This window comes from Chamaea fasciata, unplaced genomic scaffold (assembly GCF_029207755.1).
Source record: "Chamaea fasciata isolate MVZ Bird 193981 ecotype frontalis unplaced genomic scaffold, bChaFas1.0.hap1 SCAF_20, whole genome shotgun sequence".
NCBI classification, from domain to species: domain Eukaryota; kingdom Metazoa; phylum Chordata; class Aves; order Passeriformes; family Sylviidae; genus Chamaea; species Chamaea fasciata.
This window is the reverse complement of record NW_027094105.1, coordinates 2,044,335-2,068,256: the sequence shown is the minus strand read 5'-3', so window position 1 is coordinate 2,068,256 and position 23,922 is coordinate 2,044,335. Positions and strand designations below refer to the sequence as shown.

Genomic DNA, 23,922 nt, shown 5'->3' with positions numbered 1-23,922 from the left:
CCCAGTTAAACTGGCACCTGCCATTTTGGGGACACACTGTGAATCAGGCCAAAACACCCACTAAAAGGATTTTTGCACTATTTCCTGACCCACTCCTCTGCACAGCATAAACAAAAAATGTGTAGACACACCACCAGAGACACACACCCCAAACTCCAGCCTCATGGTCACCAAGGAAAGGAAACACAACTTGGGATTCCCAATTCATCCATCTGCTCCTCCTGTCTCCAAAGGTAACTCTGGGATGCTCTCACCACCTTTATCATCCTCTATCCCTTACGTTTCACTGAAGTTAAGCTCAGAAACTGTGGTTCTCCAAGCACGGCACACACACACAGACACACACTTGCCTTTCAGTCTGCTGCCTGGCCCTGCAAACTTTTGGGTTCTTAACAGGGCTGTAAAAGGGATTAGGAGTGAAAGAAAGATTCTTCCAAAAGGGCAATGCTTGTGTTACTGCTCCATTCAGAAGGGGAGCAGAAATGATGCTGTCAACAACCCTTCTGAGGTCTCTGCTCAAAAACCACCTTAACATGCGACAACATCAATTAAAATTGTCACCTGTTTCAGATTCAGCTTCAATCCCAATTCAGGAAGCAACTCCTAAACAGAGAAAAGGCTGGTTAAATTGGTGAGAAAATTCTCTTCTTCATTTCAGAGACCAATTCACATGTGCAGGAAAAGGTTACCAAGGTCCCCTGACAACGATTGGATTACAGAAAACAATTTTTTGGCCCCAGTGGGTTTCTGCAGGAGCCAGGGGGAACAAATGTTTACCCTTTGCAAGGCAGCAAAATACCTTCCCTCCCCGCCTCCTCCCGAGCAGAACAGTTTCACCAAGAAAACAACAATGCCCTAAAAAATATTAGCCAAGCAAACTACCGTGTCCTGTAATATCAGCTCCTGGGTGATTTCCACAATTTATTTCCTGGGATAGAGCACCTGATTTCACGGAGGTTTTGAAGGGGAAAAGGTGTGAAGGTTGGTGCAGGAAAAGCTCCTGAGCTGAGAAGCTTCCTCTAAGCAGCTCAACAAAGAAACAATCAGGACAGAAAAATGACAACTAGCAAGGACTCTGCTGCTCCAAAGAAAATAGCATGTCAATTCCAGAGACAATGGGGAAAAATGAGGGAGCAATTATCAGGAAGGCTGAACACAACAGATGTTTTATTGTCCTGGAGGACTGACATCAAATCTTGGGTTCCATTGAGCTGCAGAGGCTTGAGTGGAGAACATGGGAACAGCCTCTTCTCACCACCCTTCCTGGGAATGTTGCTTCTCTCCCTGTTTTAAACCCAAGGCAAATGGCCAGAGGAGCTGAGGACAGGCTTTGTCCTTTCTAGAGCAGCCCAACCAGTGCGGGCTTTGGTTTTTCGAAGCTGCTTTTGTCGTGTGAGCCAAGAAGGATCACCAGCACCACCCCAGTGAGCTGTGTCCCAGAACTCCCAAACACCACGTGGCACCTCCCAGAGACAAACCTTGAAGCCCAAGGGGCTGAATAGAAATATTCTTCTGATGTATCATAAAATATGAATGAGGGAAACACTCCCTCGCAACCTAGCAGTCGCCTTTTAGGAGGGAACTGCCTCTTTCAGTTGCTCAGCCCCACAGGATCTCTCTCTGTGTTCAGTTCCACAAGGGTCTGGGGCTTTGCCCAGCCTAATTCCAGGGCACAACTGGGGGCTGGATTAGAGTGGGCTGCAAAGCCTTCCTTGGGTAAGAGACATCCTGATGGGAGATTGATGGCAGCTGGGCTCCCCTGGGCAGGCCAGGAAACATCAGGGGTGAGAGCAGAGAATTCCAAGGCAGCCAGGGAAAGGCAGAGGGGAAATGAGCGCTCTGGGGGGCTGGCTGGAAATCCTGGCAGGCAGGTGTGGCTCCTGCCCCTCTCCCCAGCCTGGTGCCCACAGGTCTGTGATCCTGCTGTGCTCTCTGGACTCCCAGCTGCTTCCGGAGGCACAGGTGGTGCCACAGCCAAGGGGCCCTTCCCCATCTGGGGCTGGCCAGCTGCCACCCCTCTCTTTTCCCTTTCTTCTCTCTCATTCCCTGCTCCAGACCACAGGGACTCCCAGCTCTGAGCCCTTCACATGTCACCACTGCCCTGCTGACATGAATGGGACAGCTGAGGGCCCCTTTGGATCTGCTGGGTCACAGCACCAGTGCATTCCACCAACCTTGACAGAGCTGCAGCAGCTTCCATGCATTTCTGGGAATGACTCCCAGGACTAATCCTTTCCTTGTCCTAAAGGCCAGTCTCCCTCCACCCTCAGACACAGCACAATGAGAGGATCCAGCTCACTGTAGTCATATAAAGCATCACAGGGATGAAAACCAACTGCTTATAGTGGAGATCTGCCTGTTGCAGGATCTATTCCCTACCTCTGGCAAAGAACCAAAAAAATATCCAAACTTGTCCCACGACAAAGAAAGGCCCATTTCTGTCCTCCCCACTGTGACATGAATGCACCAAATGACGTCTCCTTACGCCTCCAAAAACAAAAAGCAGGGCACCGCTTTATTAAGTGATGGCAAAACCACCCCTAAGGATTCTGGAGAGAACATTTCCCAATGACATGGAGAGAAATCATCATCTGTTTCAGCCCTAAAATGATTCCTACAGCAATCCAATCAAGCTGCCTCACACATCAGCTCCTTGACAGCTTCTGAGCTTAGGAGGAGCCTCAAGTTTACATGCTATGCCTAATTTCCTTTGGGCTGACCTTAGAAGAAATCTAATTTGTTTCACAAGCAGCTCTGCATGTCAGCAGAGGCTGATGAGCAATGGAGCCATGAGAGAAAGGCCATTTAGTGTCTCACATAGATCTGTTGGAGGAGGCAATTGATCAATCATATATTTAGAAACACGCTGGGGACAGGAGCTGGTGGTGGCCATGTGACCATCTATTTTAACATCTCTGTCTGTAGGAAGAGAAAAAATTAATAGATAGACAGATAGATAGATAGATTAAAAAATTAAAAAACACAACAAAAAACCAATCTGCTCAGCAGGCTAGCTCTGACCACCACGTGTTGCCACGCAGCCAGGAGCCCCTGACACCCCCAGAGAAAGGCAAGAGCAAGGCCTGTGCTGGGCAGGTACATTACCAGGCTGGGCGTGGGTTTAGGCATTGTCTTCCGTGCTCGGTGCACCTTGACTTCAGCGTTAGCAGCGGGGCCTCGTTTAGCATCCGTGTCCTTACTGCCCTCCCCGAGCTTGCCTGGCATGGTGCCCTGGAGCTGGGCAAAGGACCCCACAGTCCTGCCTTTGCCTGCTCCTCCAGGCAGCGTTTTTGCAGCGTGGCCAGTGAGAGAAGCAAAGCTGGTAGTCCTTAGAGGCTGCTCCTGTGCCATCTGCTTGGTTAGGATATATCCATTGCTCCCTGTGACAGAAGTCTGTGTGAAGTCATTTGCTTTCAGGTGGTTTTGCTTCCCAGGCTCGCCGTCCCGCTCCGAGATGCCGTTCTCTGCTATCCTATTTAATTTAGTAGTAGAGTCCTGCTGGCTCACTTTCGTGTTGTCCTGAGTGTTTTTCGCTGGGTTTGGGTGGCCCCCACCCTCGCTGTGCTCACAGGAACCGTTGGTCTCGCCGTCCACTGCCATTTTTGGTTCCCCCACTTGCTTTTCTGTAGCGCTTTCATCCGCAGCCATGGCATTAAACCCTGCAGGGAGAGGGAGCAAGAGAGGAGAAAAGGGTCACAAGTGGCACTGAAACTCCCAAGGGAAGGTGCAGTTACTCCCAGTGTAAGAGAAACCCTCTCCTCCAGCACCCTGCTGGATGTAAATCACAGAATCCCAGAATATCTAGGGTTGGGAAAGACCTCCAAGATCATCCAACCATGGATGAAACACCACTACATCAACTAAAGCACAGCACTGAGTGTCAGGTTGTCCCCTAACCCACCTGCCCGGCCCTCCTGGATCCTCACACGGTGACATTTGGGGTGGGTGGCCCAGGTGATAGCAGTGCACTTACTCGCATTTCTCCCTGCTGCAGATGTGGCCATTTATTCCCAACAACGGGTTTTTCAAGGTAAATATTATCTCTGGCTTGTCCAATAACTGCATTTATTGGACCATATGTCAACAGCTCACCTGGCAAACAAAACTCTGCCCCATCTTGCATCCGGATCTCTGGCAAAGCCCTTCCCAAAGCCAGTCTGACATGGAAAAGCTTTGCTGCTAGGGCTGTCCCAGTGAGCTTTCGTGGCACACACACAGCCCAGCAGCCAAATGTCCCCATCAGGGCTCTGCTGCTCCAGGGAACATCACAAGGAGTAACTCCCTGGCTATCCCAGCTCTCCTGGGATTGCTGTTCAGTGGGAATTGGCTCTCTCAGCACAACAAAGCACAACAGGACCAGGATTCATGGTGTCATTTCAGAGGTAACAGGAGGAGTAAACAAAGGAGTGATGCGTGGTAAATGCATTTCTAGACTGAAATAATTCCATGATTCAAATGCAGCAAGGTTTTTGCAGCCCGACAAAGCTCACCCACAACAATGCCCATACAAAACATCCCTTTTCCTTCCCTTCCAAACATTTCCCTCCTCCTCCATCAACGACTTTGTCCCATCAAAGATTTCAAATCCAAGCTGAAAAAAATCCGACTATGAATGTCATGTACTTGCAGAAAGTTTCTGACATGACAACCCAGCAGCTCCCCAGGCAACCAGGAGTGATAACAATTCACTGGCACGCTCCCTGCAATGATTACATCAACCTGCTGTTAGGGATTCCTTGGCTTGTTTTCCTTCCAGAGACCAGACAGTTATGAAAAGCAACACAAGAAGTACAGGGAGAGGTCTGTCAGAGCAGGGGGGATTGATTCAAACCAGCTCCCATGAAAGCAATTTTCACCTACAGGATCCAAAGAGCCTGGAGTCACGCTGGAGGAACAGCCAGGCCACAGGCTATCAGCACCTCATCTCACACTGCCCTCACAGGCAAGGAAAACAACATTCTGAGTCCCAGGATCAAGGCTGGAAAAACCTCCAAGACCATCGAGTCTAACCTGTGACCAATCCCACCTTGTCCCCAGCCCAGAGCACTCAGTGCCACATCCAGGTGTTCCTTGGACACCTCCAGGGATGGGGACTCCAAACCTCCAATGAAGAAATTCCTGCTGGTGTCCACCCTGAACCTCCCCAGGCCCAGCCTGAGGCCGTTCCCTCTCCTCCTGCCCCTGTTCCCTGGAGCAGAGCCCAGCCCCCCCGGCTGTCCCCTCCTGTCAGGGAGTTGTGCAGAGCCACAAGGTCCCCCCAGAGCCTCCTTTTCTCCAGGCTCAGCCCCTTTCCCAGCTCCCTCAGCTGCTTCACAAATGTCTCTTCTGACCTGGCAAGAACCTGGTGCCAGGCTAACACACGAAGGACCACCAGGATCCTGGGATGACAAGTCCAGTGTGCCTGAGCCGACTGTGCAAAGCCCAGCTCCAAGCACAGGCAGCTCCCTGCAAAGGTCAGCAGGGAGGAGACCCAGCACCACCCAGCCCACCAGAACAGCTCTTCCTAAAACCCACCCAAATTCTCTTTCCATTTCCACTGGGGGTAAAAAAAATCTCCCCCTTTTCTTACACTTTTTAAATGGATTTGTTTAGTCCATCTTAATAATGGAATCACTGATTATCCTGAGCTGGAAAGGAGCCACAGGATCACCCAGCCCTGCCCCTGTCCCTGCACAGACTCCCCACCAATCCCACCCTGGGCATCCCTGGCCGCGCTGTCCAAAGGCTCCTGGAGCTCTGGCAGCCTCGGGGCCGTGCCCATTCCCTGGGGAGCCTGGGCAGTGCCCAGCACCCTCTGGGGGAAGAACCTTTCCCTGATATTTATTATCTCCTTCCCACTGCATTGACCTGGAAGATTTGGGTACAATTCCTGCCCAAACAGCACTGGCAGCTCTGGATTCCAAAAGTGATGCATTCCAGTATCTCAAACAACCTTATTATCCCCTAAACTTCCTGGCTTTTGGTGCCCATCTGAGATGTGAAGACATTTCCAGCAAACTAAAAGCCTTCTTAGGCCTGGTCAGTACACGTGAAGCATCCAGTCCAGCCTCTGCCTGGACACATGGTCAGTGCTGAGCTCACACCAGGCTCTGCCCAGGGCTTCTCAAAGACCTCCTGCAGCATCTGCCCCCTCCAGCCTCAGACTGCCCATCAATTAAGAGGGGGACAGTCTCTCTGATGCTCCTGATTTCCAGCTGAAAGCCACAGATGTTGGGCACAAAGCATCTTTCCAGGTGTATCTGGAAGGTCTCTCCAAACCCTGAGGGGTCACTCTGCCCTGGGGACCAGCTCTGGCCATTTTTCCTGAGGAGACACTGCACTGGGAGATCCCTTCCCCCTAATTCCAGGTAACCCAGCCTGGGACTGCCTCCCATGTGGGCTCTGCTGGCTCACAGCCTCCAGGGAGAGCTCCAAAACATCCCCAAACTGCTCCCCAGTGCTCTCTGGAGCACACAGAGACACAAACCTCACCTGCAGGAGCAGTGACTGAGGGTTCTCCATGCAGGATTCAAAGTTATCACCTCCACCTGCTCCCTCTCACACCACCCAGACCTCCCTGTGTACAGACAGAGGCACGAAGGGTTTGGTTTTGATAGCAATAACTTTGGGAGAAGATTAAGTGCTCCTTTTTTCTCTGTTTTATTTAACTATTTGAAAAGCTGTGGGCAGAGGGAGCCACAACTATGCCTTTATTCTTTCAATTCTTGTTTCTCTCTCTGCATTCAGGGTCTTTAAAAGGCCATTTAAGCAATTACTGCAGCAAAGTCAGTGCCAGGAGAAAAAAGAAAAGCAACAAAAAATAAGCTCTCTAACCACAGCTGGAGGTTTCTAGAGCTCAGCTTTAGGCACCTGGCTGAATGAAGCCTTCAATATTTGTTGATTTAAACACTGCGTTCTCCCACCAGAACAGTCAAATAACTTCAGTGGCTGACTATGAGATAAACTGAGTAAGCAGAGGGCAAGAATTGCTCTACCTGCCATGAAAGCAACTAAAACAACGTGAATTAGAGCACTGCTCCAGGGAAAAAGTAACTGCATTACTCCAGAAAGCATCACGGGCTTTATGAAAAATCCATGAAGCTAAAATTAAAATCTCACACACACACACACTTATTTCCCTTATTGTGAAATGCTATCTGATTGACTGTGGAAGTGGCAGCAGCCTCCCAAACCTGTGTGAGCAGAGATTTGATGAAACAGAGAGATGGAATTTCACAGCAGAGGCCAAAGAGTGAGCAGGAAGAGAAACCATGTTTCCCTCCAGCCTCCAACAAACCTGAGACACTGCAAGCAGGATCCTCCCTTTCTCCGGGGTAAAACCCCCTCCATTCTGCCATCCCCTCTTCTGGCAGCACTGAAACAAACCCAAGAACAGTTTGGAATGGAATTGTTTTCTACACGCTGAGCTGCTGCACAGCTCTGGGCTCCTGCAAGAAGCACCAGCCCATCATCCCCATTTCGAACACCAAGAGCTGCCCATGGAGAATCAGTTTATGTCAAGAGCAGCATCACAATTTGTACAGCAATTCAAGTGAGCTGGTCGGGTTTTCCCATCCAAGACACCTGATCTGGTGACAGGAAAACAGGAGTTGCCATCCCAGGTTCACCAAGGACACCTGCAAGCACTGCTGAATAGGCACAACTCAACATATTTCACACCCTGCTGAACTCTGGCCCACAGACAGGGATGGGAACACAAACCAGAGCCAGCAGGAGCCTCACAACGACAATACTGAATCAAACAGTCCACAGAAGCTCTTCAACAGCTCCAGACACCTAAAGAAACACTTCTTCCTGACGTGACCTTTTCATCCCCCCTTCTTCATTCCCAAAAAAAGCCTCACTGAAAACCTGCTAAAATCCTCATTTCAAATACACCTCCTGGCAGTGAGCTCTCCCCTTGAAAACACTGTTCAGCAGCTTTTCTGCTCCCGTGCTGCAAGTGCAAGGGAATTATAAAACTAAAGTTGGTATTTCTCTAAAACTTTGTGACTTCACAGCATTCATCCCCTCTAAGTAGGCCAAAACGAGGTTTTCTCCACATTCAGTTTACTCTCCAACTTGCTCGCTGTTCTGTAATCTACAACCATCCTTTCCTTAATCAAAAAGAAATAAAAGGTAGGAAGTTCTGGCCTACATCCATGAAGTGTAACCTTATCAATTAGAAGTATCCCAGTCTTTTCAAAGCTCCTTTAGGCATCCCCAATGCCAGATGCAGCAGGAAAAGCTTCTCCCATGGACCCCAACACTGCCTGAATGCCCATCTGAGCTTGGATTCATTTAAAACCCAGGTAACGTGCCCAAGAGACTTACCAGTGCTATTTGAAGTTGATACCAAGCTGGCACAAACTTCAGTAAAAACATGTTATTTAGGGGCTGGGTACATTTTAGTAACACAAGGAATTGAAGACTCAGGAAGGTGGGCTATTCCATCATCCCTGTGACTCCACGTGGCAAAGAATACCCAATAACAAATTTAAACCCCTCCTCTGAATTAACAACTCCCTGAGTGCACTGCAGAGCTCCCAGCCCTCCCCTGGCTCAGGCAGAAGGGTCAGGCTCATGGTTTTGTCCCAGAACATCACAGTTGTTCAAAATGGAATTAAAATTCCCCGAAGAAAACAGACTCTGATGAAAGTAGGGGAGAAGCTAAGCCAGGATGAGACCACCTCCTCTCATTTTAGGTGTCTAAAAGGCATCTCAGGCTCCAGGGGTCCCCAGGCCACCACTGCAACCAACTGAGAGAAGCTACAGCTCAAAAGCAGCACAGGCTGACTTTAGACACTCACCCCTGCCTGGACCATGTCCAACCTTCCTGCTACCATGTCTAAGCAGAAACCAGCTGGATTAATTCAGAATTAGAATGATAACTTCAAAAAAAACCCCCCTAAATTAGGCAAAATTAAAGCCACCTCTGCTCTCCCAGCCCAGACATCAGTTCCTCTTCGCTGTCTTTGCCTGCCGGGGTTTCCAGCCCTTTCAGCAGAGCCAGACCTGGCTCCAGTCCTGCCCTGGAGCTCACCAGAGCTGGGTCCAGCCTGCCAAAACTGATCTGTGGGCAGAGGCTGTCTAACAGATGTGTTACTGTCCCCAGCAGCCAGCCTGGCCACAGCCAGAGGGGACACAATCACCCCTGCGGGGACCCAAGGGGACAAGCACCCACAGAAACTTCCCATCTGAGGAAGGCCAGGTATCAATGCAAAACTCAGTATTACTTTGACAATGCTCTGAAAAAAAAATAAAGTTTGAAATGTCTTTTTAGAGTTTGGAGTTCACTGCTCAGTGAAACTAAATAAAAATACGGAAATGTTGGGAGCCCTTGTGCTCCAGGCCAAACTGCAGCCACCAGGCCGGAGGGAAAAGAGAGTGGAAAAGAAAAGAAATAGAAATCAAAATATATTCTGCAACAAATGCACTACTATCTTATCTGGAATTTTTACACATTTTTCTGAGCATCTTGGTGCTGAGAACTGGTGGAGGCAAAACACCCTCCCTGCCCGTGGGATTTTCCATGCATTTCCAGAGCCCTCAGCACAGAGCCCAGGCAGAGCCAAGAGGCTTCAGCTGCTGCAAGAGAAACGTTTAATCAAAGACAGGGCTTAAATGAACTTAGCTTAAATGAACTAAGCAAAGACAGAGCTTAAAGGAAAAGCTCAGGATTTGGAAGTGCAGGCCAAGAAGTGCATCCAGCTGTATTTATACACACACATCTCACAGATGTTCTACCTTAACCACTGTGCAGATCATCCTTAAAACACCACAGATCCCACGGCCTTTGATTCAATACCCAACTGTCCTGCTGGATAAAAGTGAGAAAAGCACCTGCTTTTCATCTTTGTGCTACAGCAGTTCCTTCCCCTGTTCCTCCTCCAGCTCCAACAAAAAGGAAAACTGCCAAGCAGAGAAGAGCCCAGCTGCCATCAGAGGGATGAAGACGGTGGGGCTGAAACCACACAGAGGAGGGAGAGGTGGCAGCTGGAGACCCTGAATCCATTGGGAAGGAAAGCACTCCCTCCATCACTGAGGGCTGGGAGGAGCCCTGAGCACCTGACCCACGATGGCATCACTGCCCATGGCACAGGGTTGGAACTGGATCATCCTTAAGGTCCCTTCCAACCCAAACCAGTCTGGGATTCTGGGATTGAGGCCAAAAAGCAGAGCATTTTGAAGCCAAGAAATGCAGACCAATGTGTTTTCAGGCAGAAGTTCCTCTCTGGGGTGAGTTATTGATGGTCTCTTCTTCCCCCCAGCCCCTTGTGAAGATGGGTGATGTCGCAGCCCACAGATGTCATTGCTCCATGAAGCAGGTGACACAGGAACACGTCCAGGTGGGTTTGGAATGTCTCCAGAGAGGGAGACTCCACACCCTCCCTGGGCACCCAATCCAGAGCTCTTTCTACCTTTCTCGTGCTGAGGTGGAACTTCTTGTGTTTTAGTTCATGGCCATTGCTCCCTGTCCTGTCACTAGAACCACAGAACAGAGCCTGGCACCATCCCCTGACACCCCTTGGAGATATTCATGTGCATTAATCAGAGCCCCTCTGAGACTTCTCTGCTCCAGACTAACCAGACCCAGCTCCTGCAGTCTCTCCTCATGTGAGAGACGCTCCAGACCCCTAAACACTTTTGTGGCCTCTGCTGGACCCTCTCCAGCAGCTCCTTGTCTTTCTTGAACCATAAAGACCAGAATTGAACCTAAAACTCCAGATGTGGTCGAGTAGAAGGGAAGGATCATCTCCCCTGACCTGCTGGCCACCCCAAAATGCTTTCCAGCATTCCCTTGGCCCTCCTAACCCCCAGGACACAGTTTGAACATTAACAGCTAAACTGGCTCAACAGTTGAATGACTCAGAGCCTCCAGGAAACTCCTTCACCCCTTTGCCATGGGATGGGGCCGTGGTGTCACAGCCACAAGGCCCGAGCCCAGCTGTGTGCAAGGGATGCTCCTGCGCCAGGGCTGCCACAGGCACATCCTCCCTGGAGCAAGGCTCCCAAAACCCGGGAGTGCTTGGTGCACAGCTGGGTGAACATGGAAAATCCTGAAGCATCCCTTTGCTCTGCCTGGCCTCCTGCTGTCAGCCTCAGCAGGGGATCCCAGTGCCAAGTACCTGAGGAGAGCAGATTAGTCCTTCCCTCCTTTCAAGCTGCCATCCCTGCACCTGGGAATGCAAAGGCTGCAGCTGCTCAGTGGAAAGCAGCACTTCCTGTGCTCACAGCAGCTTCCTAGCTGCAATGAGAGGGAGAAAAAGGGGGGAAAAAAGGCCCCTCCAGGAGTTTAAACCCCTGACAGTCTCTCAAAGCAGGCTGAAGTTTATCTGAGAGCAGTGACTGTGTAGGTCTCACCCAGCACTAGGCTCCACCACGGCGGCTCTTGTAAGGCAGCTGCCTTGGGTGAAGGCTCAGAAACACCAGAGCATATGGACAATTTCATTCCCAACACCCATTCCTGCTCCTTTGTGCTGCTGCTGCTTTACTGGAACTTTCCACCCCTGGGCTTGGGGAATCAGAAAAGGAGTGGTTTGCCTTGAAAGGTCAAGGGAGACGCAGAGCTGGGAGCAAAGCACATGAGAAGAGCTGAATTCACTGGCAATTCTTGCAAAGAAACCACTTTTTAATAGTTTCTCTCTGAGTCAGACTAAAGACAATATGGCCTAATAAAAGCTTTTTTTTCCACTCATCTCCCATCTCCCTGCTCCCTTCCCCACCCTGTCAAAGGGAAGTATGGACCTAAGCTGACATCCACACGTAAAAGTGAACTGGAACATTTCCCACGGACCACAAAACAGCCTCATCCACAGCTTTTTTCTATCTGCGTTGAGCAATTTTACACAGACAGGGACACTGAGCCTAGTGAACAACTTCCACAGGCTGAGACTCACCCCCAGCACTGGAAATAAAAGTGCTGGAACATGCAAAGAGCTTGTTCCTACAAAGACATGCCACATTTAGAGTTCAATTATGTCTCTTTATCAGGATGAAGGCAGAAGAGGACAGCCCAGGTGGGAACACCTCCCTCTTGAGGAGACCACAACTGCCCACCCAAGGGCCTCAGGATGCTCCCTGAGAGCACCCACCCCATTCCAAACACCAACAACCCACCCCCAGCTGCTGAGATGTCCCAAACGAAGGCTGAGGACCACCAGGAAAGGTCCACTGCCTCAAAGCAGCACATCAGTGAGGGCCAGGATGAATGGGGCTTGGAGCACCCTGGTCTACAGAAGGTGTCCCTGCCCATGGCAGGGGGTGGAATGAGGATGAGCTTTGAGGTCTCTTCCAGCCCAAACCAGTCTGTGGTTCTGTGATTACGAACTGGGGCAGCTCAGCTACTGCCCCAGCAGAGCAGGAGCCTCCCCTGCAGCAGGAGATCTTCATGGAGGTCTCCAAGGTGATGATGCTCATCAGTGCTGGAGGCAGGCAGAGCTCACAGGCACCACTGCAGCTGACAGGCCTTGCTCGGGGTCAGCCCCTAAACATCAGCCAAGGCTTCAAGCTACCTGAATTTCCTGTCTTGGAAAATCTTGTCTTGGACTCAGGCACAGCTCAAGTGTGTGCAGAGGTGGAACTGGTGCAAGGCCATTCAGAGGCAGCAGTGGAGCTATGGGATGTGCCAACACAATTCCAATGACCTGCCTCCAGCATCAGCACCTTTCTGAGTCAGGGGGGAGTGAAAAGAGGGGAAAACAGAGCAATTCACAGTAAGCTTTTAGCCCAAACAGCACCTTTTAGTCAGCCTTTGGATCTTCAAGCCTCTGGAAGTTCAGATGGCAGGTTTAATACGACAGGTTACCTGCCAGGGGGTTTTCCCAAAGGGAACACAATCCAGAGCAGGGTCAGTCACACCCTCAGCAGCCCAAACTAACCCTGTGTTTGTGCCACTGACAGAGATACTCAACAGCATCATCCTCCTCACTAAAGGGAAATGACCATTCAAGAAAACTTGAGGAGAGAAAGCTGAGACCTCAGGGTGCTTTTCCAGTCCACACATCCCAGCTCCATCCCCAAGCCAGGAAACTGGGCTCAAAGAAACTATTCCATGCCATCCTGCAAGTCTGCTGGAATGATTTCATGTGCATGCAACAGTCAAAAATGTGAATTCTGTGCCAGCACTAAACACTGTTATTAACAGGCTTTTGGGCTGTGACCCAATGTTCTGGTGGTGATGATCCTCCCAGGATCCCAGCTGGGGAGCCAGGGACAATGTCCCAGCACAGCACCACACACACCATGGGCTGTGACACTCGTGGTGTGCCTGGGGAGGCAAGGACACGTTCTGAACATTCCAGAAGAACGGAGACTCACATTTGGAGCCTCCTTTCCCAGCGAACAGAGCCGGACAATGGACTGGAGTGGTTGGAATTTCAGCACCTTGTGAAGCCTCGAGGTCGTTCCTGCACAGGGAGGGCTCTCAGCTGCCTTCTGACACAGCATTTGCTCCAAGTCAAAATCAGTCAAGAGGCACAGAAATGTCTCTTCCCACCCTCCTTTTGGATTTTTTACCTCCACAGATTCTTGACACCATAAGATCAACCCAGAGCTACAGAGACAAGCTTTACAATCCTGAGCTAAGAAAGGCAAGGGATCAAAGTGAGTTTCCTCCAGAGCAGTACAACGTTGCTTCCACTGGCACCTCATGACAACTCAGACTTTGTCTCTGCTCTGCCCAGACCAGAGGTCCCCACTGCTGGCAGCAGGATTCCTGTGCTCCCAGTTAATATCCAAGCACCTGACACAGCATTCAGTATTTCTGCCTGTTCTGAGCTTTACTCTCTAACTAGAGCAGCTTGACAAAACATTATGCTGGACAGAAAAGAAAGAAAAAGCAATGATGTGCTCACACACAACTGAATTAAGTCCAAAATTTTGCTTCTAGATAAGAGTAGGGATTTCAATGGGGCCAGTTCAGTGCTTTCCTAATGCTCTATTATGGAAAGGAGAACAAAAATATACCAAATCCCTGAAGAGCTATGTGAAGTAACTAGTCCAGGAATAATAAAACCATGGAAAGAAAGGAGGGAGTTGGGGAAAGATAAAGGGTGGTGGGTTGTTTTTTTTTTTTTTCCCTAATCCCACTGACACATTTATTAAGCCCTTAGATTTGTGTGCATGTAACTCAGACAACCCTGCAGGAAAAGACTTTGTCAATCGAAGCTGTGCTGCACCCTGCACAGTAAAAGCTGCAGAACCCAGAGGAGCCATGAGGTGTGGGGTGTCTGACCCCTCCAGCCACCCTGCAGCCATTGGGGCTCTGCAACTGCTCTGCAACAACAAGCAACAGAGAAACCCACAGCAAAACAGAAAGTCAACGTTCCTAGAGGGAGGAAAAAGTCAGCGTGGGGATGGATCAGAGTTCAGCTAAAACCACTCACACACAGGAAGTTCAAAGTAACTCCTGTGTACTTCACACTAAGGCAGAAGTGAAAATTAGATCTCCTTCTTCAGGGGAGTGGTGAGGGATGGACTGAAAAGCAAATCTACATCTTCAGTGGGAGAGCCCTGCTGAGAATAAACCCAGGAGAAGGGAGCCTGTGTTTGTGGGAGCACACCTGAGGTGCTGGGGGCACTGAGCACATCTCCAGGCCCCCAGTTTTATCCCCATCACGTGCCCACCTCACAAGCCAGCTCTGACCCTCAACCAGGGCAGGTGCTCACCTTCCTCTTTGTTGTTGGTGATGTCTTTCAGCAGCTCAGTCTTCATGCAGCCGTCTTTCCTTGGCTCTCCCTTACTCAGCACTGCTCGCTATGGTGGGGGAGAAAAATCAGAAATATCAGGGTTGAGCTCAGACACACGGCGCATTCAAAAGAAGAGACAATCATGGACACATCCTGTTTACAGCACAGCCAAACCTCCCTCTGCAAAATAAAGGCTGCCAGGAAGCTGCCACCAAGGCACAGGTCACAGATAAAACACGGCAGGGCTGGCCCCAGCTGACAGCCCGAGGAGCACCGGGGCTCCAGGCTGTGCCCGGGGCTGGCACCTCCCAGCTCTGGGTGGGATGCAGCCAGACAGATTTTCCCAGTGCAACGTGCCTGGGAATGCTGCTGAGTCCATCTGCGTGAAAGGCATCTCGAGGAGGCGACTCTGACTCCCCCAAAACTTTTTAGGCTTTGGGTGGGGCAGGCAGATCTATCACACTTCTCACTACCACCTCAGTTACCAACATTTCCAGCCCATGTGCTCTTGGTGGCTTGGTTGGTTTGTTTTTTTTTTTTGTAGCTCATTCAAAGGAACATCCAAAAATGCAAACCATCGGTCAGCTACAGCTAACTCCTCATTCATAACATCCATGTTTATTAAAGTTAATGAGCTCTATTTTTAATTCTATAGAAAGCAATTTTTCTTTTTCTCCCCTCTTTAAAAAAAAAAATAAATATATGTACAAAGGGAACACCTGCTCATCTCCTCTGCCTTTCACACTCCTGGCATCACGTTGTTAGCTCAGGTTTGCAGCCTTAATACCTCCTCTTTCTCTTTCTATTTTGAAGTAGCAAGACCAAAAAAAACCAAAACAAAAAACCAACCAAGAACCCAAACAAACCAGAAGGAAAATCGTATTAAAAATAATAATAAAAAAGAACTAGGAAGGGTCTTTGCCAGAGCTGTGTTTAAGGAGAGAACTGGTGTGGAGCAGAGATGGGGAGTGCCCTGCAGAGCTGGAGGTCGGGGCCGGGTTCAGCGGGCGCTGCCGGCGCCGCGGCACAAGAATAAGCGTAGGTCAAGCCAACCGCTGTAGGCCAGCACGGGGAGCAGATGGTGCCTGCAGCCATGCAAATCGCAGGGTTTAAAGCACGCTGGGTGATAAAGAAAGAAAAACAACCTGCCCACCTCCCTTAAAGCGAGTGAGGGGGATGAGACACGCTCGGAGCTCGGTGTGGCAGCTCCCAACCCTCCCCAGCAGCTCGCCCGTGCCCGTGTGCGATTGTCCAGAGCTGCCAGGGGAGATGGCCTTTGGTGCTGCTGCTGCTGTCACCTGCCAGGCTGGTGAACTCAGTGCAATGCCCCACACAGGGCTCCTCCAGCCCCAGATCCCGCCAGGATCACCCTGTCCTGCACCCAAATCCACCATGGCACAGACACACACCAAGGGAAGGAGGGAGACACATCTAAGGGCACTGCAAGGATGGCTCCTGCAGCACAGGACAGAGGCCGTGGGTGGCTGCCTGTCTCTGCCTGTCCCCAACCTGCCCCGAGCACAATCAGACACAAACCCAGCCACATCTCAGTGCTCTCAGCACCGGGAACTCATGCTCTGAGCACAGCACCTTCAGATCTCCAGCCACAGACCAAAAAGCTGCTGTGAGCATTGGAAAGCTCAGCTCAGCCCAGCCTGACACAGAACCTACCTTCAGCAGACACTGGCCAACAGCTTCCATTGAGAAATGACCATAAAACACAGCCCAGACTCTGAACATAGAGCAGCTGTTTTATTTATTTGTTTGCTGAGCCAGTAATATATACCCTTGCTGCAAATGTGAGCCCGTAAACCCTACCTCTCCTCTAGTCAGACCTCTTGTAAACTGGGAATAACCTCGGTTTTTCTCATGGATTATCCTGCTGCAAGACTTGAGCAAAGAGAGCTCAGAGTGCTCGAGGGCACCCCTGGCTCCCACCACAGCCAGGGGCACCCAGGCCCTGGCCACAGGCACCAGCAGCAAATAAAGAGCCTCAGTCAGTCGAACAGGGACCAGTTTGTTTTCTCAACCTTTGTTGCAACAAGGAGAGGTCTTGATATTCCTGCTACTCCACTGACTCATGCAAGAAGCCCCAGGATTTCCAGGGGCCATTCTTAGCCATCTGAGCCTAAGTTTTTCTGTATTTTCTAAGCAGTGCCCTCACTCCACACACCACCCACGCTCTCCCTTCCACAGAGGCGTTGCTGCTGCTCGCCCATGAAGAAAAGCCACTGCAGGAACCCTGGGCTCCAGGAGAACCTGACCACCCTCCCTGCTCGCTGCAGTCACCAGCAGCTCAGAGCTGCCTGCCCAGCTCTCAAAGCAGAACTCCCAACTCCAAGAGAGAAACCATCACTTTTGTCCTTGGAGAGAACAAAAGCTGGGTGCCAAGGCCAGGCTGGCTGAGGTGGCATCTCACAGGCTCTCCTGCTTCCTACCTCAGATACAAAACCCTCACCGGCAGAGGCGACGACGTTACAACTTCCCAACAAAAAAACTCGGCATCAAGGTAGAAAATAAAACCATAAAAATAAAATCAAAAGCCAACTGTGAATTTTGAAGCATTTTGATGAGAAGGAAGCTACAGGAAACCCCTGCAAAGCGCTGGAAGCCTCGTCCCCCCAGGCCAGCGCTCTCCCATCCTTGCTCCATCAGCACCCAGCACCCAGGGGCACCCATGGGGCACCCAGCACCATTCATTCCCACCCAGCTCCACCCAGCCAACCTAGCACCAACTTCACCGCAAGTGTCAATACCTCCAGCTTGTGTGTGTGTGTGTGTGTGTGTTGGGTCTTTTTGCCCTCCCCTCCCTTAAATCCAGAGCAAACTTCCCTTTCTGCTCACCCTCCCCATGCCCCATCCGTCCGCTCCCGATTGGCAGGGAAATCCTATACCCACCCTCCCCGCCGAGAAATGTCTGCTCTTGCAGCAGTCCCAACAAAGCCAACTGCCAAGCACACGCTGCTTCACAATAAAAGTCTCACTCGCTCCATTTATTTTTTTTCCTCCTTTCCCCCTTGCCCGCAGCCGCCTGCCTCCATTCCCTCGCCCACCCCAGACTGATTATTAACCATCCGTGGCTGGAGAACCTCCATAAAGAGCACACACCACCAGCCACGAAGCATGCTTGCCCCCCCCCCGGCCCCCGTCCCGCCAACCATTAATGTTTAGATTTCAAAGGGTAGAAAAAATTAGTGCATCTGAAGAAAGACTCATTGGGTCTTTGAAAGGGCTTTAAGAGCCATGAGGAGCAAAGCAAAGGAGCTACTGCTGGTTTAGTTTTTTCCTCCTCTCTGCCTCTGTTTACAAGAAAACAAGCTTCCTCTCCTCCATGAGGTCTTTGGAGGGGATGGAAGACAGGTCAGACCCGCCAAGGAAAGGCTCTGCAGCATTTCCAAACGGATGATGGCTACAAACTACACTGGTGCCTTTAAAACAAACAAACACAAAAAAAACACCCCAAAAAACCAAAAAAGCAAAAAAGGCCCACCAAAGAGAAAAAAAAAAAAAAAAAAGGCAAAGAAAGAAAAGAGAAAGAACAAAGCTGGGAAACACAGAAAGAGCTTTCACAGCCTCCTCTCCTTGGTATTTTCATCAGCCATCCGGGTGCCCTTTGCAAAGGTCCAAACAGGTTTTATAGGCAAAGACAACACATGCACAGCAAAACTCCAACATATTGCAGCTTACCGAGCCCAAGGGACCTGAGTTACATCATGAGCCCGAGCTCTCTGCTCTCCCGGCAGCCCGGGAAGGAGCGCAGGCTGAGGTGCCAAGATGTCTACCTTCACCAGGGTCTTTTTTTTTTTTTTTTCTCTTTTTTTTTTTTTATGTCTTAAAAATCAACGGTCTAGGAACCTGAGGCTTGGCAGCAGCGTTCCTGTGTGCAGAGCTGTGCACACACAGCAGGTCCATCTGGAAGAGGGCTGGCAGCAGGAGACCCCTCAAAGTGCCTGTTCCCATCCGGGGCAGCGGATGCACCAACACCTCTGCGGGATGGACAGCACTGATCCTGCCTGGAAGCCTCCAGCTGGTCACCAAGCCCTCCGAGGTGACACCAGAGCCCACTCAGGACACAGCCCCAGGGAATGCTCCCACCAGCCAGGAAAACGAGGGCTGCAGCAACGCCAGAGCAAAGCAGAGGCAAATCTCTCAACAAATGATGCAACCCCAGCAGCGGCAGATTCTTATTCACTCATTTTTTCCCTCCTTCTCTTAAAAAAAAAATTAAAATAACGCAACCCAAACCAGCCTGCTCATAATAACCTTTGCCTCGAAGAGAAGACAAACATTTTGTAGTTAATTATATAGGAAGTAATGATTAAGAGAACGTTTCTAGAAAGAGTGTGTTTCTTTTGTAGGCAGGAGAGCTGCTCATTTCAGATCTCAGCACTGTGCTTGGGCAAGGCCTGGGCTCAAGGCTCGTGGGGACGCTGACCACGGGCCTGTCATTACAAACAACAGAAGCATTTGATCTGGAGAAGGAAGGAAACACAACCATCAGCATACCTGGCCTACAAAGCAGTCACCAGTCTCAAAGCTCCTTTTTTTTCCAGCTAAGGCCACTTCCTTATAAGCCTCATGCAATCATGTGAACATGGAATTTTATCTGCAGCTCACAACAAGCACTGCCCTCAGCCTGAAGTTTGCTCCCAAATCAAATCCTTTGCAATTCTTTTGTCTCCTGAAATCCTTTCATCCAGACTCTTCTCCATAGAAAAGAAACATTTCCTTCTCAACCCCCATGTCCTCTCTCCCATTCCAGCTGCACACGTCAACTCCCCGAGAAGGGGGGAAAGCACAGAAAGAGGTGCAAGTCCCTGCATGCAACAGCTGGGAACACGGAGACACGTGCATGAAACACAACAGGACTTAAAGTGACTTCTCCCAAGCCAAGGCATTCCACGACGGCGTGCAGGCTTCAGGCAAGGGGGGTCTGCAGAGCCCGTGCCCTCCTGGAAAGGGGAGATCGATTTACACTTCCTCACTGCTTCCAGGCCCATCTAGCTGCATCCCAGTAGAGTTAAAGCCAGTGCAACTTGTGTGTGCAGGCAAATGTAAATCCAGAGCAGACAAAGGCGTCCCCTCCTTCCACGGGCTGAGGGTAGCAAGGAGTCCAGCTGCTGCCTGCCTTCTCCTAGCCCCCGGGAGGGGAGGGGGGGAAGAAAACCCTAAAACGAAGACCAAGATTCATCACTATCTCTAGCAAAAGCAAACCAGCCATTTCAGAAACACCCAGTCCCCAGGAACTGGCTGAGCCAGGACAAAACCAGAGCATCAAGTGGAGCCTGGAGAAAGCAGGTTCCAGGGGAGCCGGGAGGCAGCTCGTCCCCATCAACGAGGCTCAGGTACCTCTTCAGCCTCCGCGCTCCTCTTCCTCCCGCCCCAAAGCACCGCAGCCAGCGGAGCAGGTCCCCGTCCCCCTGCCCATCCCCATGGGGCCCAGCCAAAGGGCACATGGGGCAGCAGAGGAGGGAAGCCCCTCGTGGGTTCCCGTGGGACCACGAGGACCTGGCTGAGCTGCCCACACCACCTCCACCTGGGTCACCTCCAGCCATGGAGCGGCCAAGCAGCGAGACAGCGGTGCCTGCGAGCCGGGAAAGCGGACGGGGAGAAAGGGGGAGAAAAAAAAAGACAAAATAATAATGAAAATAATCATTATCATAAACCTTGCACCCTCGGGCCTGTCCCTCTAATAACTACAGCAAAACCTCACCAAGGCCTTACTCTGCTGGAGGGCGAGAAAGCGACACAGCGCTGCCCAGCACCCGAAGTCCTGGAGGTGGGAGATCCTCACACCCTCTCCTCCATGGCCTACGGGCTTCGTCCCCGGCGTGGGGCCTGGTTTTTCTGCTCTGTCATTAAGAGTGGAGCCTGGTCTTTTCCTTCAATCCCAAGAATTGCACGGAATTAGATCATCTTTCTGGCTCGCCTCCCCCTACAGGCAGCTCCCGAGCATGCTCAGCGCGGCCGTGCTGCCATTTCATAACCGCATTGTTTACGGACACACGGACCTGCCATCTTTTGACAGCGACACGGGGCCCGTGCCCCTGCCCGGAGCCCCGGCCCCCGCCACAAACACCCCCCTGGGGAAAGGCAAACGCTGAAAGCATGGGAAAGTGAAAGCCTTGGGGGTGATGGTGGTGGGTTTGTTGTAGTTTTGTTTGTTTTTTTTTTTCTGATGGTTTTTGTCTCTTTTTTCCCCTTTTTTCCTCCTCGATTTAGGTGAAGATCCACCTGCTTTGGAGGGAGAGGTTAACCCCTGTGGGGGCTGTGGGGAGGAGGAACTCGCGGGGCTCGATGCGAAGTGCCAGCCATGATTTTTAGCTTCTTCGAATCACAACTGTGCTTTGATGTCACCTAAAAATATAATCCCCAGCCCAGTCTGCCATCCTCTGCCGAGCCTTCCTCTGTGAGAGAAGGGGTTGGAAATATGGTATTTCCCTTAAATAAACAAGTTGGCTTAGTCCCAGCACACAGAGTTTTCTCCTTTAAATGCAAACCAGAGTATTTTTGCAGGCACACAGGAAAACGAGGAGAGGAGGAGGGGAAATGTTCCTCATTTAACACCAAGAACTCCATGAAAAGCCTTGCAAGGTTGCTCAGAGCCCCGCTCCATTCCAGCCCTCTCCCTGTCTGTGCTGATCATACTTCACAGGTGAAAGCAGCTCTGACTTATGACAGAGAGAAAATGCCAGAAGAGCTGGAGGTTTCCTCATCCTTGGAACAAGGACAAGTTGTGAAAAGCTTCCTTTGCAAGAGCCACAGTGCTGCTCAGGCACAGTATGGCAGCGTTGCAGGGAGGACACTTGCACGTCAGAACTTCTTAACCCCCACTGCCTCGACCCTTCTCCACGTCCTTCCCCCTCCTGATGGGGACTGAAGAAAAAACATAAATAAATCACCTGCTTTGGAGGATGCAAGCTGTCGTGTTGGAGTCCAGGATGTTTTTTAAAAGCTCGCTCAACATTTTCTCCCCTTCTATATTTTCCTTTTCTTTTTTTTAATGGATGCTTTCCAATTAGCTTGTACAGTTTGAGAGCTTCGCTCCTGCTGCTTTCCTGACTACTGTAAATCCTGGCAGGCTGCCGTCCTCCTCTGCCCCCCTCCAGGACCAACACCACCCTACAGCAAAGCCAGACACGTATCCTCCACCCAAGAGACCGAGGAGCTCACACGGGCACAAGAGGGGCAAATCCCACTGGAAACACGAGGGGCCGTAAGGGTCTGCAAAGAGGGGTTGGCGTCAAAACTCTGAATTCAGCGGAGTCAGAAAAAATAGCTGGCTGAAAATGGGAGTTGAGGAGTATAAACTCAGGGATTCGTTTCCAAATCACCGACATTCCATGTCACTGTAGGAACATATGGTCCTCCAAGGCTTGCAAGCAGGGAGCACACGCCGTCAGTGCCCCGAGCCTTCGGGCTGACCCCAACACACGGTCACTCTCCCGCTGCGGCCATTCCTCCATTCCTCGACCACTCGCAGCTCCACGAGCGGGAAGGCGAGAAGGAAAAACTTCAGGAAAAGCAGCAAAAGGAAAACAAAGAGCAGCAGCAGGAACCAAGCCAGCCCTCCCCCAAACCAGCTGGCCAGGAGAATGGAGCTCCTTAAAACTCCTTGTTTACCTGAATAAAATAACTGGCTGCCTTTGCCTGAGGCACACACAATCCTCTTTCCTGAGGAGATGGCACCACATGGGAGAGCTCCCGGGAGCCAGGTCACGGAGCTGCCTCTGCCCCCTGCCCACGGCTGGTCTCACAGAGGCTGAGCCGCAGGAATACGCCCCACGTGTGCCATAGAGCCTAGTTCTACCCAAACGTGTTCTGGGACGAGGGTGAGAGCTCATGCTGGCACTGCAGAGCCAGTTAAATACATGAGACAGAACAAAACCAAGACCCAAAGGCCCCACTTGGGGCTCTTAACCCTTGCTGAGCAGCGGTGCCAAGCCCAGACCTCGGCAGCTCTCCTCTCTCCAAAGTAGGTCAGGCTTTTCTGCGTCTCTGCAGACGTTCCCAAAGGGCCCCAGCTGGCAGGGACACAGCGTTGGGCGCTTTCGGCCGGTGCCACACCGGTGTCACCCTGGTCACCACCACACAGGAGCACACCTCACACACCTCAGTGGGTTTTTGGTTGTCTCCTCAGCCTTCATCAAGCTCAAAGCCCATTTTCTCCCTGGGTGGAGCTGCTCAGGCAGCAGGTCAAGGCCTCAGCTCTTCACTGTTGAAGAGAAATCTCATCTCTCTCCTCGTGACTTCTGGTGCCTTTTCCTTTTCTTCTGGATGATGAACAACGAGCATATTTATAGTCCAGTGGAGACACGACAGATATTTAGATTAGGCATCACAGATTGTCCTGTGTAAGCTCTCTAATCTTTTAAATGCCATCTTCACATTCTGCTCCTTGATTGAAAATTCAATATTATGTCTGCATTGCAGCTTTGAGGGTCTCCCTGGAGCACAGCAAGCTCAGGCCAGTGCTCTGCAGGGGAGTCCGTGCCTTCCAGGGCCCTGGGATCTTCTGTGTCCATCCCAAATCTCACCGAGGTCTGTTGCAATCAACTGAGTTCTTCCATGTAACACAGATCACAGAGAAAAAAAAAAAAAAATCGCAAGGGCAGAACCGGGGGGCCGAGTTTTAAAATATGTTGCAAGCATGGACCTCCTGCCACGAAATCAACCAGGGATGTTTCCTTTTAATCAGCTGTTTCCTTGGATTGCTACTATGAAGGAAAAAAAAAAAAAAAAAAGAAGAAGAAGAGAGAGGGGAGGAAGTCACCCCAAAATAAAAAGGATTGTTTCTTCCTGGTAAAATACTGTTGGCTCTGGCCTCCACCCAAGTGAGGGACAGGCAGAGGCTGTCAAAAGAGACCCAGCGAGGAGGTGCCATGTGGCCACAGGCCCTCTCCTCCCCTTTAGAAGTTCAGTCTTCGAGCAGGTCGAGCACCCCAGACTTTGCTCCTTTGTCTTCTAAGAGCTACAAGCAGGGAGGGCTCCTTGGAGAATTTTCCAGAAACTTCACACTTAAAAAGCACAAATAAATCCTAAAAACACCAAAAAAACCCAAAACCAACCCCAAAACCAAACCAACCCCAAGCGAGCCTCCCCACCCCAGGAGACAAATGAAAGGCACAAGGAAACAAAGCCCGAGGTTTGCCGGCGGGTGCTGAGGCCCCTCGGAGCCCTTGGAACAGCCATCCCAGCAGGATGGGACATCCCAGCAGGATGGGACACCCCAGCCCGCCTGCCCTCCCGCGC

At 50.9% G+C, this 23,922-nt stretch overlaps 1 protein-coding gene across 16 annotated transcripts in view; it reads right to left on the bottom strand.

Annotated features, from left to right (window-relative positions):
* EHMT1 (euchromatic histone lysine methyltransferase 1) overlaps positions 1–23,922 on the bottom strand; it is a 119,744-nt gene that overhangs the window by 49,366 nt on the left and 46,456 nt on the right. For 5 of the 16 annotated variants that reach the window (XM_066201462.1, XM_066201471.1, XM_066201466.1 and 2 more), the window contains exons 2-4: positions 14,650–14,737; positions 3,106–3,659; positions 562–603 (exon numbers count right to left, since the gene is read on the bottom strand). In XM_066201462.1, the coding sequence (XP_066057559.1) occupies positions 562–603; positions 3,106–3,659; positions 14,650–14,737 (684 nt within the window). The other 11 variants (XM_066201459.1, XM_066201463.1, XM_066201474.1 and 8 more) reach the window with 8 other exon arrangements.